General features: G+C 38.2%; 1 protein-coding gene across 1 annotated transcript; it reads right to left on the bottom strand.

Annotated features, from left to right (window-relative positions):
- Nucleotides 1-14,521: 14,521 nt before the first annotated feature.
- Nucleotides 14,522-16,490, bottom strand: LOC124461759. The gene is made up of 2 exons (XM_047013221.1): nucleotides 16,285-16,490; nucleotides 14,522-15,473 (listed from the first exon to the last, which is right to left on the bottom strand). The coding sequence occupies exons 1-2, from the start codon at nucleotides 16,286-16,288 to the stop codon at nucleotides 14,839-14,841; spliced, it is 639 nt and encodes a 212-aa protein (XP_046869177.1). The 5' UTR covers nucleotides 16,289-16,490; the 3' UTR covers nucleotides 14,522-14,838.
- Nucleotides 16,491-17,243: the final 753 nt, after the last annotated feature.

The following is a 17,243-nucleotide window of genomic DNA, read 5'->3' as shown; positions in this document are numbered from 1 at the left end:
TTTATTAACTTTCTTTTTCTTCTTGAATTTTGATTTGTAGTGTGTAACTTTTTGTCCTCTATTTCTTTCTTCAAAATGTTTCTCGTCTAACTGATTTATTTCTCCTGTCTTTTTGAATGGATTTGTCGTTTTTGACTTTACTAATGGTGCTTGTTTAAATCTAGTGTCGATTTCGAAGTCGTGTCTATCTTCATTCAAATTGTTTATTTGATGTATTTTTTTTGTTTAAGTATTATAGTCGGGGATCCTGCATAGATAAAAATGTCCGCTGGTGTTCGGTTAGTTGTTTTATGTCTCGTCTTATGGTTGTATACGTAGAGAATTTTTTCAAATTTAAGTAATTTATCTTCGATGTCATTTTCACTATTTATAATTCTGAGTTTTTCATTTACTGTTTTATGGAATCTTTCTACATTTGAGATGCCGTTTTTACTTGATGTGATTTCTAACTTTACATTTTCTTCTTGTAGCCAATTTTTTAGTGCTATACACAGAAATGCTGAATCTTTGTCTGATTTTATTTCTATTGGTTTGCCCATTTCAGTGAATACTTTCATAATTGCTCTCTTGGCTTCTAACCAATCTCTAGACTTTACTTCTACAAGTGTTGCAAATTTCGAGTAAATGTCAATGCATGAAAGGAATTGTAAATTGTCGATCATGTAAAAGTCCATGACGTATTTTTCTCTGATATTAAAAAGTTCTGGTGTTATTTCAAAAGTTAGTTTTGTATTTCTATTTTCTGTCTTTGCGATTTTGCATACTGAGCATTCATTAATAATGTTTTGAATTAGGTTTTGAAAATCGGGAAAATAATATTTTTCTTTAAACAAATTAATCGTTTTTTCAATTCCTGGATGTAATAATTCTTTGTGTTGTTTTAGGTTTATTTCTTTAAATTGTGCAAACGTTTGAAGGTCCTCTAACTTAATGCTAGATTTCGAGGTTTTTGTATTTGCGTTTAGTTGTATTATTTCGATAAAAGCTTGTTGGAATATGGAAAAATCTTGTTCATTATGAAAATATAGTACAGTGTTCTTACTGCAAAGATATCTTATGATTATATCCCTTGCGTAAGCATTGGTCATTTTTTTGTATGTTATTTTTATGTTTGTTTTGTAAAAGTAAGTTGTTGTTTCTGCTTTGTCTTCTGAACCTCTAATGAATTCTATTTGTCTGTTGTAATAATTAATGGGTCTTTCTACTATTGGAATGTAGTTTTCATTATCCTCGTGAGCACTATGTATTGTAGCTGCTGTGCTTTCTGTTGATCCTAAAAAGTTTTCATCTATTTTAACTCTGGAAAGGGCATCTGCTACATGATTTTCTTTGGCAGGTAAATATTTAATTTTGTAATCAAACTCATTTAGTCTTACTTTTCATCTTTGAAGTTTCATATTTGGTTCTTTTATATTGTTGAGCCATACTAAAGGCTTATGGTCGCTTAGAATCTCGAACTTTCTACCGAAAAGGTATGGCCTAAAATATTTGGTTGCCCATACAATAGATAGTAATTCCTTTTCTATGGCTGAATAATTAAGTTCGTGTTCGTTCTACTACCATAAGAAATAGGTCTATGGTCCTGTGAAAGGAACGCACCTAAAGCTATGTTGCTAGCATCTGTGGTTAGGAAAAATGGTTTTTTGAAATCGGGATATGCAAGTATAGGATCATTCATAAGGAGATATTTTAATTTTTCGAAGGATGAAATATAATTTGGGTCGTTTATATTTATTTTAGCTCCTTTCTTTAATCCTAGAGTTAAAGGTTTTGCAATATGTGCAAAGTTGGGTATAAATTTCCTGAAGAATCCGCATAATCCTAAGAATGATTTGATTTCTTTTGGAGTTTTGGGTATCGGAAATTTTTGAATTGCTTTGACTTTATCTGGGTTAGGTTTTATACCTTCTGTTGTTATTATATGACCAAGGAATGCTGTTTCCTTTTTCATAAATTCGCATTTGTCAAGTTGGAGTTTAAGATTAGCTTCTCTTAGTTTGTTAAATACCTTTCTGAGTGATAGTATGTGTTCCTCCAATGAAGTGGAGTACACAATGATGTCATCCAGATAAACAAGGCAATCCTTATAAATAAGGTCTTCCAAAAGATTATTCATGCATCTTTGGAATGTTGCCGGGGCATTTTTAAGACCAAATGGCATACGTGTGTATTCGTAATGGCCATGTTTAGTTGAGAAAGCTGTTTTTGCAATAGATTCAGGATCCATTTGAATTTGATGAAATCCCTTAGCTAAATCAATGGTGGTAAAGTATTGGCATTTTCCCAGTTTGTCGAGAATTTCGTCCAATTCGATTTTCGAATGATACCCTGTTCAATCATTTCATTTATTTGTTTGTTGACTTCCATATCAAATGTTTGGGGATATTTGTATGGTCGTTTATAGATTGGGTCCTCATGTTTTGTATGAATAGAGTGCTTTATTGTACTTGTGAAAGTCAAATTTTCACTTTCGCGGTACTGAATGTCACTGAATTCGTAAAAGACCTTTTTTAGTTTTTGAGTTTCTTCGTTGTTTAAATGGTCGAGTCTATACTCATTGCTTTCTATTATTTCGTTTTCAATCGCAAAATTTGTTTCCGGGTCCCTTTCTGTGGGTGGGTCCGAAACTTCTATGTTTTGTTCTTCTTCTATTTCTTCAACATCTCTAAAATAAAATGTATAGTTTCCTAATTTTGCGTACTCTTCTTCATAATTTATTTGTGCTTTGCAGGCTTTTAGGAAAGTTCTGCCTATCAACATGTCGTATTTATTTGAAAATTTATGGATATAAAATTTTTGTTCTGTCGGACAAAGTTTGCTGGGTGCAAGGAAAATAATTTCTTTTAGTTCTACTGCTCCTTCAATCATGTGAATTTTGGAATCTCCTAAATAGGTTTTGAAATTAAAAAAGTTTTCGGACATTATATTAATTGAAGAGCCTGAGTCGACTACACATCTCAAAGGTTTATTGTTCATCATTATTCTGATGAAGGACTTGTCTCTATCTCTTCTTCCGATTGATCCGAGGCATTCTGATGAAAATTTTCGGATGTGTCCATTTTGCTAATTCCACTATTACTTTCTCTTTGCCTTTTTGTAGGCTGGTTTATTCTTTGCTACATTATTCTTTGAATAGTTGTTTTGCTGTTGACTATTCATTGGATTTTGAGCCCTGTCAATATTTAATTTTTGTTGAAATTCTTGGAATAGTTTTTGGTTTTGTATTGTATCTGATTGTTTTGTTTGAGACGGAGTTGTACTATTGGGTACAAAAGTTTTTCCACCTTTTTGATTCTGATTTTGGCTTTGATTTGATTTTCTTATTTCTGTTATACTATTCTCGTATAACCCTTCTCTTTGAGCTACTTGCTTCAATTTGCTGACTGTGGTTATATCGTATCTAGCTAACGTCATAAATAATCTATCGGGTAATTTTTTGTTTATTACGTCTTTTATAGTGTTATTTAACGCGTTTGTATAAAGAGCGGTGTTATTTGCATCGTTTTCTAGACTTAATTTGTTTGTGATAATATAGGACTTATCTTCTAATTCTGTTACAAACTTACGAAGATTTCCGGCATAGTTGGTGTTGTAGAGGCGTCGAAGAAGTTCCTCACAGGGGGTCTGCGTTTTTAATTCGTTGATGAGGAGTGTCCTTAGTTCCGGCCAGGTGTTGGCTTGTCCAATTTGTGAGAGCCGTTGTGCTTCTCCAATGAGCTGCATCTCGATTGCACTGAACAATATGTTATGCTGCCTTATATCATGGGTTGGATATAGGTGCATAATAAAATCTATCCTCCTTATGAATGACGTCAGATTCTCTGGAGCTCCATCGTTATTTGCCACCTGTCTTAACGAAGACAGTGCTTGATTGAGGTGGGCTTCGGTGAGTTCTACAGCCATTTTATTTCTTCTTTTTTTTGTTTTAGTGGTGTTTTATTTTTTTGATTTTCTGGGTTTTAGTGATGTTTTGTTTTGTTTTTTTTTTTTTTGGTTTTAGTGATGTTTTGTTTTGTTGATCTTCTGGGTTTTTTGTGGTGTTTTGTTTTGTTAATTTTCTGGGTTTTGGTTATGTTTTATTTTGGATTTTGGTTTTTTGTTCGCACACAAGTTGGCGTTTTTGTTCCTCAATTGGATTTAATGGTTGTAACACACAGTTAATATTTTTCGCGCACAGTTGGCGTAAATATTTTTTTTTTTTTTTTTTTTTTTTGGTTGCAACACACAGTTGATATTTCCGCGCACAGTTGGCAGAAAATATTTTTCACTGTTGTAGACTTTTGAGCACTACCCGTAAGTTCTTGATGTCGGATCGGAATTTTATAGTGATTATTCACTAATTCTATGCAACGCACGGATAACAATTCTACGCGTCGCACGGATAGAATAACAGTTCACTACAATGATTATTCACCAATTCTATGTAACACACGGATAACAATTCTATATGTAACACGGATAGAATAACTTTTTTCCAATCCTACCGACTGCGCCAATTAAATATCCGTTTTTCCCAATAAGGAAAAAAAAGATATTTTTTGTGAGTTAAAAGCAACGTACATTATTATTTGAATGAAAACTTAGAACTGATTACAAAAATGTCTTATGGTTATATTTATAAGCTTAATTTGGGAGCCCTTTGGTGGCGTGATTGATATTTCGATGATTTGATTGGTCCGATTTTAATTGCTAAGTTAGCGTTCTCACGCTTTTGGTTGTTAGGGGGACAATTATTATTTCAAGTGTTCAATTGTTTATGTTAATTTTATGGATTAGCGTTCATACGCTTTGGTTTTGAGGGGGACAATTGTTTATAAAAACGGATGTTTACTTTAACGTTATGAATTTTAGGGGGCGAAATATTTATATGTTATTAGGTATTGGAGTCGGATATATGACTATATATACTTTATGGGGTCGGAAACGTCTCCTTCTGTGCGTTACAAACATCTGACCAATTTTATAATACCCTCTGCAAGGGTATAAAAAACCAAAAATAATATAAATTTTTTTTATGGATTCAACTACTATAACCACTTCATTTTATTGAAAATATATAAAAAAAAAAAATTTTTGAGAAAGAAAATTTGTGTGGCCAGACACAAATAAAACAATTTTTCTAACAAACATACATACATTACTATTAATCAATCATTTATTATCATTATTAGTAATTAATAAATAACTCCATAATATTACGTTATTTTCTAAAAAGGGGAGGTGTAGTATATAAATACATAAGCACATGTGCACTTGAATATGTTTATGTGTATACATTAATACAGGGTTTGAAAACTGTGAAAACTGTCAACAGTTTTGCTGTGTGCTGTTGCTTCTGCTTCGAAAACTATGAACAGTCGCAGCAAAAGCAACAGCAAAAAACCGAAATCAGAAAATCTGACAGCAAAAGCAGCAGCAAATAACCGAAATACAAATTTTTGACAGCAGCAGCAAACAGCAAAAATCCGAAAGCAAAAAACCCGACAGCAGCAGCAATAGCAAAAACCCGAAACAGATTGCTTTGATAGCAACAGCCAACTTATACATTTTAATACTAGGAACTGTTCCGACTCGGAAATACCACACGAGCAGGCGAGCCTCAGGCTACTTCGTCACCAGCAAAACCAACAGGGTCGCTACCAGAACCGGATCGAGACTTTGGACTATGCCAGCCAAAAATATTCCCGGACACAGCTAGGAAAGCCGTTCCTATTTTTACTTCTGCCAAAAAAAAAGCGATGGTCGTGTGTTTCGGTCGGCCAGAGCATATTTTGCACAACTTACTGGAAAAAACGCGGCAACTACCCGCACTGTGTGTATGAAACATCTACTCAACGATGGAAGCATGTGGACTCACAGGTTACATGCAAAACCCAAAACCCAAGCAAGTACAAGAGCTACTAGAGAAACTCCCCACACAACTGAAGCTGCAGTGGGCAATGTTTCCCAAAAACACTAAGGTACCGTCAATGGAATCTTTTAGCAAATGGATCAACGACATAGCTGAAGCAGCAAGACAGGTAACATCGCCGCTTTACCATAAGAAGAGCGGAAGCCTAAGTAATCACACAGAAGCACCTAAAGAGCAGGACAAGGAAATTATGTGCGTCTTATGTAACGAACCTGGCCACAAAATACACAGCTGCCCATCGTTCAAAGCCACGCCACATCAACGAGAGATGTCATTTCTGAAGAATCACAAGCTCTGTCAACAATGCCTAAACCGTCATCACCAAAAGTGCCAACGTGAAAAGGCTTGCGGCATACGAGGCTGCCGATGCAAACATCACCCATTGATCCACGAAATGCAGCCAATACCAGAGGCTGCGAAATCCAACAGCCCAAACATGCCAGCTATGGTCACCAACGTGCTTACGCCGGAGGGCAAGCACACCCAGCGATCCAGAGAGTCTGGCTCAACATATTTCCGTGTCATTCCAATACAAATCATCAATAAAACGAAAGTCACTAACACTTTTGCATTTCTAGATGAGGGATCGGCACTAACGCTCATCGACAACAAGGTCTTTAAGCAACTCGGCTTAAAAGGCGTTCCAGATCCACTGTGCCTAAAATGGACCAACGATACAACACGTGAAGAAAATGCATCGGAACGTGTCACGCTTACGGTTGCCAATCCACATAATGGCAATCAATTCTACTTGGAAGAGGTTCACAGTCTAGATACCCTGGATCTGCCTGTGAAGTCTATCGACATAAGGGCTCTCGCCAAGGAATTCCCCCACCTAGCGGGACTAGCAATAGCATCATACACCAACACACGCCCAAGCATCCTAATCGGCACAAATACTTGGAACCTCGTCGTACCTTTTAAAATTAAAGAGGGGGCATGGCACCTAGAGCTAATGTGAGCGTTCACATGTGTGGATGCAGAGACGCAGACGCCAAGCTGCATGAGATCATTAAACAAGCGTTCTCATTAAACGCTACCACAGCAAAACCGCTATCATCACCAGAAGAAACTCAAGCTCTAACCAGACTTGAATCTACTACCTCCCTGAAGAATGGCAGGTACGAGGTCGGTCTAATGTGAAAAGTTTTATTACCTGATAGCTACGCAAACGTACTAAAACGACTTAAATGCCTACAAAAGCAATTTTCCCGATAACCACAGTTGAAGGAGCAAATCACCAAGCAAATCGAAAACCTCGTCGAAAAGGGCTATGCTCGCATGCTGACGCCGGAGGAAATAGCTGCACCAAACAGACGGACATGGTATCTACCAACCTTCATAACTAAAAATCCAAAAAAACCAGAGAAGGTCCGGTTTGTATGGGATGCAGCCGCCCAATCCGGCGGCAAGGCCCTGAATGACTATATCTGGAGTGGTCCAGATCTCCTAAACTCCCTGTTTGACCTCTTACTCTCATTCCGAGTGGGACGATTGGCGATCTGTGGCGATATCGCCGAGATGTTCCACCGGATCCGAGTGAGACTAGCAGACACCCATGCGCAAAGGTTTCTGTGGTTCGATAGCAAATCCGAGAGGCAAGAGCCTAACGTCTATGTTATGGAAGCGCTTACTTTCGGAATCAATTGCGCACCCTGCATTGCACACTTTATTCGTGACAAAACAGTACCCTCAAGCAGCACAAGCCGTGAAGGACTACCACTACGTGGATGATTTTATATACAGTGGCGACGACTACGTGGAAGTCGGAAACATCGCAACTCAAGTCAGAGATATCCATGCAGCAGGTGGTTTCCACATACGCAATTGGTCTTCGAACTCAATGGAGGTCCTACGAATAAAGAGCGATTCGCTGCTCCCCGAAGCTTTCGAAAATACCGCCACAGAAAAGGTACTCGGCTTATATTGGGTGCCGAACTCCGACGTATTCACATTCATCTGCAAGTTTGCCAGGCTGAAGCGCAACGTTTTAGACAGCGACAAAACACCAACCAAACGCGAGACTTACAAGTACTTATGTCAATGTACGACCCACTGGGCTTCATCTCATGCTTTACAATAGAGCTGAAAATCCTACTGCAAGAAGTCTGTAGAAGCGGCATTGGCTGGGATACTGTCCAGTTACACACGTTCGTTGACGCCATCGAATTGGCATACGCAGCAGTCTGCTGCCTTCGGATACCCCAAGGGGAAAGAACCTACCTCAGCTTCGTGGCCAACAAGGCGAAAGTGGCACCGTTGAGTCCACTATCTATACCAAGGATGGAACTGCAGGCCGCAGTTATCCGAGCAAAGCTGAGTAACCGAATCCAACGCAATCCAAGTTTGTCAATCAATTCGAGTTGTTATTGGTCCGAGTCAAAGACTGTTCTCAAATGGCTTCGTATGGATCCACGAAAGTCTCAGCAATTCGTCATGCACCGCGTCGGCGAAATACTGGAATTCACAAACGTTAGCCAATGGAACTGGGTTCCAACCAACCTTCACCCTGCAGATCTTGCTAATAAAACACACAACGCCAATAAATATAAAACTTTGCTACACGGTCTAGACTATTTGCTGCAGGATCAACACGAGTGGTCAAAATGCGATGATTTGGGGCCACCAAACAATGCTGAAGTCAGGCATAACATACTATTCATCAACAATTCGCCGATGGAGCTAAAACTTAACGCGGAATATTTTTCCGACTGGCGCAGGCTATATCGAGCTTTAGCGCGCTTTATTCTCTACATTGAGAAACTGAAAGCGAAACAAAAGAAGGCATCGCCACCTACAGAGGTGTCTTACGAGATAATTCAGCAGGCACGCACACTCTTACTGCGGCATGCGCAGTCATCTGAATTCAACCCAGAAATTCGCAACTTAACGAGAGGTAAACCTTTAAAAACAAGGGCTAAAACAAGGGTCGAGAGGGCTATATAGTACGTACAACAATATTTTAAATAAGAAAAAATTATATCAACTCAGCTTCTCATGCTGATAAAGAATATATATACTTTATGGGGTCGGAAACGTCTCCTTCTGTGCGTTACAAACATCTGACCAATTTTATAATAACCTCTGCAAGGGTATAAAAAAACCAAAAAAAATATTAAATTTTTTTATGGATTCAACTACTATAACTACTTCATTTTATTGAAAATATATAAAAAAAAAAATTTTTTTGAGAAAGAAAATTTGTGTGGCCAGACACAAATAAAACAATTTTTCTAACAAACATACATACATTACTATTAATCAATCATTTATTATCATTATTATTATCATTATTATCATTATTGGAGTGCTAATGCACTCCATAATATTACGTTATTTTCTAAAAAGGGGATGTGTAGTATATCCATACCAAAAATTATTCAACACAAAGAGCTCAGCTTGTAACACTTTGTTGCAAGTATAAACAATCAAAGCATATACATATAAAGCATAAAGCACATGTGCACTTGAATATGTTTATGTGTATACATTAATATATTCACATAAACATACTCACATAAATATACAGCTAAACATGTTCATATATGTATGTACATTTATATATGCACATACATATATTCATATGAGCAGCAATGCAGGCGTAACATGAGCTAGGGCCAAGCCAGCGTGTGAACGCTGACCATGCACTTTGATGCAAGTGCCCCAATTAATATATATGTCGGCTAAGTCGCAGCATAAGAATATCTATGCAACAATAGGTTAAGCAAAAGAATATTATTAAAATAAAAATCAATCTGAATATTACCACCAACCGGAACCCGGTCATTACACAGGTAATGCCTTAATTCTCGTAAATTAAATGAGGTTATGGTAAAAGACGCATGTCCAATGTGCATTGTATTTCCATGATAGACCTTGTTGCCGCCGAAATTCGCTAACTGCCCAGCAGACCCGACGCAGCCACCAATGGGTTAACCCATATCACTCATTCTCTTTCATTTTTATACTTATACTTAAGCGCCAGCCTACGTGCTGGGAAATTAATAGTTGCATCTTGCACTTTAAGCTTACATGTTAGGTTCTATGCTTGTTACTAAGCGGCGGACAGAACAGTTTGGATACAACCGCGAGTAAGGGCGATTAATTTATAGCGGCTCGCTTACAACCACTACGGCTCGCACAATAACGACTCCCATACACACACCCCATACTGCACACACACCATACACACACCCACTTAGCCTACCATTAGCATAGGAAATACACGTGGAAGAAATAAATGAAGTATCACGTGAAAAGTGGAGTGTTTCAGTGTGGGCCCGCTAAAACATCTTACCTTAGCGCCAAACTCAACCATTCTATAAATTAATGGCAGGAATTAATTCTATAAATTAATTCTATAAATTACGCCAGGAATTAATTGTATAAATTAATTCTATAAATTAAAGGCCATGAATTAATTCTATAAATTAATCTAACATTGGTAAACCACTAAACGAACCGAAAAAGTTAATTATTTAACCCAACTCGACGGGTCAACCCACGGTTCTACACGTCAATCATATAGAGGTTAACCTCGATGATTGCATAACCAATCACTAAATTGTGATACATAACCTCAACGGTCAACCGTTTACGACCTACATAGGTCACGTAACTAATCAACATCGCTTAAAAGTATAAACTCGTTGGTAAACCATGGCAACAAAAGACTTATCAAGTGGAATATATCATTGCAAGAAATGCATGCAGGAAGGCAATCGTTGCTGTTCCTGGTATCATTTCGACTGCGTTGGAGTAATAGATGAGAAATCTGAGAACAGCTGCACTGCGACTGCGTCAACGTGTCATCGGAAGTCATCACAACCATATTGAGCAACGCTCTGCAGAACCTCGGAAATACCACACGAGCAGGCGAGCCTCAGGCTACTTCGTCACCAGCAAAACCAACAGGGTCGCTACCAGAACCGGATCGGGACTTTGGACTATGCCCGCCAAAAAAATTCCCGGACACAGCTAGGACAGCCGTTCCTATTTTTACCTCTGCCAAACAAAAAGGGATGGTCACACACTCAGCTGTGCGTGACACGTGGCATTACGATCACGAGGCACGGCACCGCAGCTGCCGTTCCTAACCTCAAACAACACGCGTGCTACGACACGCGAACATCCTCAGTGCTACGCCGATGGCGCCCTGGAATTTTACGAATACTCAAAACAGGGCTGCATCGTACTATCCAGAAAGTAAAGTGCAAATGGACGTAGACCTAAACATAGCAATACCAAGCGCGGCACAACTTGCAGCCCGTCAAGCGATACCGAAAGAGCTTCCAACATTTGATGGCAATCCTCAGAACTGGCCTCTATTCTACAGTAGTTTTCAGACAAGAACGGAAATCGCTGGGTATACGAATGCAGAAAATCTTATGCGGCTGCAAGCTAGCCTAAAGGGAAAAGCACGTGAGTTAGTTCAATCCAAACTCCTTTTACCAGCAATGGTCCCTGAAATCATACAAACATTACGTATGTGTTTCGGTCGGCCAGAGCATATTTTGCACAACTTACTTGAAAAAACGCGGCAACTACCCGCACTGTGTGTATGAAACATCTACTCAACGATGGAAGCATGTGGACTCACAGGTTACATGCAAAACCCAAAACCCAAGCAAGTACAAGAGCTACTAGAGAAACTCCCCACACAACTGAAGCTGCAGTGGGCAATGTTTCCCAAAGACACTAAGGTACCATCAACGGAATCTTTTAGCAAATGGATCTACGACATAGCTGAAGCAGCAAGACAGGTAACATCGCAGCTTTACCATAAGAAGAGCTGAAATCTAAGTAATCACTCAGAAGCACCTAAAGAGCAGGTCAAGGAAATTACGTGCGTCTTATGTAACGAACCTGGCCACAAAATACACAGCTGCCCATCGTTCAAAGCCACGCCACATCAACGAGAGATGTCATTTCTGAAGAATCACAAGCTCTGTCAACAATGCCTAAACCGTCATCACCAAAAGTGCCAACGTGAAAAGGCTTGCGGCATACGAGGCTGCCGATGCAAACATCACCCATTGATCCACGAAATGCAGCCAATACCAGAGGCTGCGAAATCCAGCAGCCCAAACATGCCAGCTATGGTCACCAACGTGCTTACGCCGGAGGGCAAGCACACCCAGCGATCCAGAGATTCGTGTAAAAGTCAGAGGGATTCGTGGCTTAGAGGGATTCGTGGTATAGTTCGATATAGTGTTTTTGTTTCACTGACTCTAAAGGCCTTTAACGCGTTTTTTGGTCACGAATCACTGGTATCTTTCACTAACTCACGATCACGTTGTATTTCGCAGGGTCCCTGCTCGGGCGCCAATTAAACACTTCCTTCACTCACGGGTTAAAAAAATGAATTTTTATTTATAAAGTCACTTTTTACAATACAGTATATTTTAATTATAACTGAAAGATGCTGACTTTGGTGAGCGAATTCGGCGGAGTTTAAGCGAAGTTACCGGTTGGTTTGTACTTAGGCTCAAGACTGATTTGCTATGGTTCAATTATGTTGGATGAAGGCTTGGGTAATCGACGTCGTCGCAGGCGGCGACACCATTCTTCTAGGGCCTGGGAAAATGGGGTGCAGGCTTATTGTTTATCCTAGCGATCGGACTGTTACTTGAGATTGGCGATCATGCGACAAATGGGCATGTGACGATTGAGTGGGGTTGACCAATGGGTATTGCATGTGATGATGAAATAGGGTCGGCCAATGGGCATGCGGTTAATGGCATGTGTTGACGGACTTGGGTTTATGGCTTCTATGTTATGGTATGAGTTGTGATAGAAGTGCTTATATATATATATTTTAATATATTGCCACGCCCACTTCCGCCTCCATAATTTAGAAAAAACCGATTGGCTCTTGCAATTTTTTGACCATCGCGATCAAATTTGGCAGACTAATAAATCTTACCTATTTCTATCAAACTACCAAATTTGGTTGAAATCGGACTAGAAACATACAAAATATACGTATGAATGTATTTTGCTACGCGATCCATAAGGACAGAATTGGCCGTTGGCTAGTGGCGGCGCTAGAGTGCTCGTGTGTTTGTAGAGTGAGCGAGATAGCATGTGGTATGAGGCATGTTTAAACAATTTAATAGACATACATTTGGTTTTCGAAATTTTAAATATTTGTTTCACCTGGTGTATGGTATACCCAAGTCGGCGAGACGACTTACTTACTTCATTTAATATAGTTTTCATAGTTTTTACAAAATTTGTAAATTTTAAAGCAATAACTAAAGCAATAATCGCAACATGGAGTGAAATATACTTAAATTCTAGTAAGAACCAGTACAAACTACATAACGTGAAGGAACGGCAAAGCTTTCAACCGCAGACGTTGTTCTTATTGAACCAAACAGAAAATAAAACATTAGATTTACAATTAGATAATACATTTTATTGACTCATACGAACAGTTTAGTACTTAACGTCGAGCAAAAAAGACGTCAAATAGTATAGAATATTGTATGTGTGCTTATATTGTACCTTTTGTCCTCGTCAATATGAGAAAACATTTTATATAAGGGTGGGAAGGGTTTTTTGTGCAAAAAAAAAAACACCTTTTTTGTATGTTTATTAAATTCAACAGAGTAATCACTCTGTGATCTGATATATTAAACTAGCAAATGTTAAATTTTAAAGCAATCGCGTTAAAAGCAACGAAGTTATTTTAAAAGTCACTGTTTTCGACCGATCGTTCATAGCTATTTGATATACTCACCCGATCTTGATCAAATTTGGCACAGTCGTTTATAGGCGTAATAAAATCTTTAATATTAAATTTCACGACAACGAAGTTATTGGGAAAAGATACTGTTCGTGACTTTGGCGTTTGTATGGGATGTCCGAAGTTATTGAGAAAAGATACTGTTCGTGACTTTGGCGTTTGTATGGGATGTCCGATCCAGCTGAATCCGATTTTTTTGTGCAATAAAAAAACACCTTTTTTGTGTCTATTGAAATCGGCAGATTGATTAACAGATATATATTGACTGTAACTTGTGTTCTATTTATCCGATCAGATGCAAATTTTTGGATCTGAGGTTTTATATCCAATACTATCATAGTAGTGAATTTTATGCGTATACTCCAATTTTTATGAAAATGTTTCTTCTAGAACTATATGATATAATGGTCCGATCGTGACAATTTTCATACTTTATCTGCTCCGGGCTATAAGTAGCTCAAATATCAAGTCTCATCCCGATAGCTCTTAAGATGGTGGCGTCAAGTTGATTTGCACAGACGGACGGACAAACGGACGGACTGATAGGCGGATAGACGGACATGGCTATATCGACTCAGCTTTTCATGCTGATCAAGAAAATACATACTTTATGGGTCGGAAACGTCTCCTTCTGTACGTTACAAAACATCTGACCAATTTTACAATACCCTCTGCAAGGGTATAAAAAGTTTATATAACAATCTTAGGTTGGATCAATCTGGGGATGTTTGTATGACAACTGTATAATAAAGTTATCGGATTTTGATAAAAATCGGTCTATATTCTTCACCTTTACCTCTGGAAAACATACTGCGATTACGATTTGTTGCCCCTAGTACCCAGAAAAAATAGACTACAAATTTCGTCAAAGTCTGCGGGAGTTTATTATTTAAATTTTATTTTTTTGTATGTAAAATTGCCTATTGTATTGTTCATTTATATGGACAATCGATGAATTCATACTCATAATTTTTACGCCGAAAGTTTTTTAAAATGATGGGATCACGTTGTGTGAAGCGAGGATGATCCTCATAGCCTCCACGAGTTTCTTGTGGCATTGCGGATTCAGGAGAGTACAAGGGAGCCACCACAGCGTGAGGCGGTTGAGCTAAGTATCGATTTGGAACTGTTGATGGAACTCTGGGTTCTAGTCCTGTTTGTGGTTCGTAATCATAATCTACACATGTTCGTATAGAAACATTTCGGCGCTGCCTGTTTCCTTCCCGACGCATTGCATCTCTGCCATCGCTAGGCAAATCAAAATGGACGACTGGATATAAAGTAGAATTGCGAAAAAAGGGATTACATTGTCCCTCGCAGCCAGCATTCGTGGTATCGACAATAGGCCGAGGACTGATTGGCAAAGGTTTCGCGGAGGTAGGACCATTAAAGCAACAAACTTTCGGTCTTTTGTTAATACACAACAGCACCTCATCATGGGTTTTCCCGAAGATTGTAAAGGACAACAACAATCTGTTGGTCCGACTACGGGATGTAGGCAAGAAACTGGTGGCGAACATGATACGGGTCCGGAATATGGGCAAGAAAAAGTTATTTGATTTTCGAATCGTGGTGACTTTGGACAGCAACAGGGGAAATCGTCTTGTTCTGGCATAGATGATCTGTATACAAAACAGTGTCGCCCCCGATTGCCTTCTCTATTCCGGCGACTGCCATGAACCAGTACACTTTCGCTATCTGATCGCGGGATACAATTTCGACCATAATGGCAGCGGAATCCTTGGTTCATAGAGTTACGACGATGCTGAGCCTGAGAACGCATTCTCCCCAAGGCCGTACTAGAACGATTTCCTTAAAAAAAAAAAAAAAAATGTACAACAATAAAAAACCTGAGAGCCAGGGCTAACTTTGACCACGTTAAAGTTTGTATATCCTTGCAAGTGTTTTGTTACTCTTTCCTTACATATAGTCTTCAAAGTGCAAATCGATTTAACGTGTTTCTAAAAAGTTTAACGTTTGCGAAAGTTCTTTTACATAGGAAATAACGATGTTATTGATCAATGTCATTGTTTTCTACCTATCGTTCCTATGGGAGCTGTATGATATAGTCACCCGATCGTGATTGAATTTTGCACAGCCATTAAAAAATATATAAAACACGCAAATGTTTAATTTGAAAGCAATCGCGTCAAAAGTAATGAAGTTATTCATAAAAGTCACTGTTTTTCCGATCTTTCCTATGGAAGCAATATGATATAGTCACCCGATCTTTCTCAAATTTGGCACAGCTCACCAATATTAAATTTCATGACAATAGCTCAGAAAATAACGAAGTTATTAAGAGAAGTCAGTGTTCATGCCTTTCCCGTTTGTATGGGAGCTATATGACATAGTGGTCTGATCCGGCTGAATCCGAGATATACAAACTGTGCAGTCTATTCTGTAAGTAGGCTTACATGCAAAATTTCAACCCTGTAGCACTAACAGTCTAGGAGTTCGCGTCGATCTAGACGGACGTACGGATATGGCTGTTTCTCGTCTCGTCGTGCTCATCAAGAATATATATACTTTCTATGGTCGGAGATGCTTCTTCCTATGCGTTGCACACTTCTGACCAAAATTAGTATACCATTTTTTGCATGATAAAAAGAATTTGACTTACCCATTAGCAATCACATTTGGTTTGTCCAAGATTTGTATTTTTGATTTAATGAATTAACATCAAAACTATTACGTATAAGGCAAAAAAAAAAAAATTATACGAAATGTTGTATACAGTCAATGCCCACTTCATAATCTTATTTGACGCATTTTTTCCCGCTATTATTTCTATTTCGTAAATAATCTAAAGTCAGGCACAAATTACGAGCCTGTAATATCGAAAAGTATTGTCAAGACAGTCAATGCCTACTACATAATCTTATTTAAAGCATTTTTTCCTGCGATCACTTATATTTCTTACTTAATCTTAAGTTAGGCTCAAATTACGAGCCTGCATATCTAAAAGTATTGCAAAGACCGATGTGAAGCGAACCCAATTGAAAAAGTGCAATGTCCGTAATAAATCATAAGAAATAACTTCACCATTAATCACTTTATGAAGTAAATAGAGATTATCAAGAAAAGGGACACACGAGTGTCCCAATTAAACCATTGTAATGGATACCTGAGAAAATAGTATTCAATATTTCATACCCTTGCAAAAAGGGTATATTATTTTGGTCAAAAGTGTGCAACAGATCGTTTATCATGCTGATCTGCAATGTACACAACCCGCAATGAATTCAGATCATGTACATCCCCTTTTTGGACCAGCATTACTCAGTACACACGAAGTACATTAAATAAAATAAAGAGCACGAATTTTACACAATTACTGAATTGAAGAAATAAAGAACAAAGATAGAGAAAGAGCGTATATTGGTATCACACGAATAGGGAAACTATGATGATGTTATTATAGCTTCGCTTCTTGTCCCAAGATTCTGGAAAATCCCAACACAAATTCACCACTCACATTTCGCCACAAGGAAGATCACGCAGTTTTTACTCAAACATTAGGTTTATTAACATTATAAATGATATTTATTCACGAGGATTACGGAATTCTAAAATACTTCA

This window comes from Drosophila willistoni, unplaced genomic scaffold (genome assembly GCF_018902025.1).
Source record: "Drosophila willistoni isolate 14030-0811.24 unplaced genomic scaffold, UCI_dwil_1.1 Seg629, whole genome shotgun sequence".
NCBI lineage: Eukaryota > Metazoa > Arthropoda > Insecta > Diptera > Drosophilidae > Drosophila > Drosophila willistoni.
The sequence above is the reverse complement of the archived record's forward strand: the minus strand, read 5'-3'. Positions and strand labels throughout refer to the sequence as shown.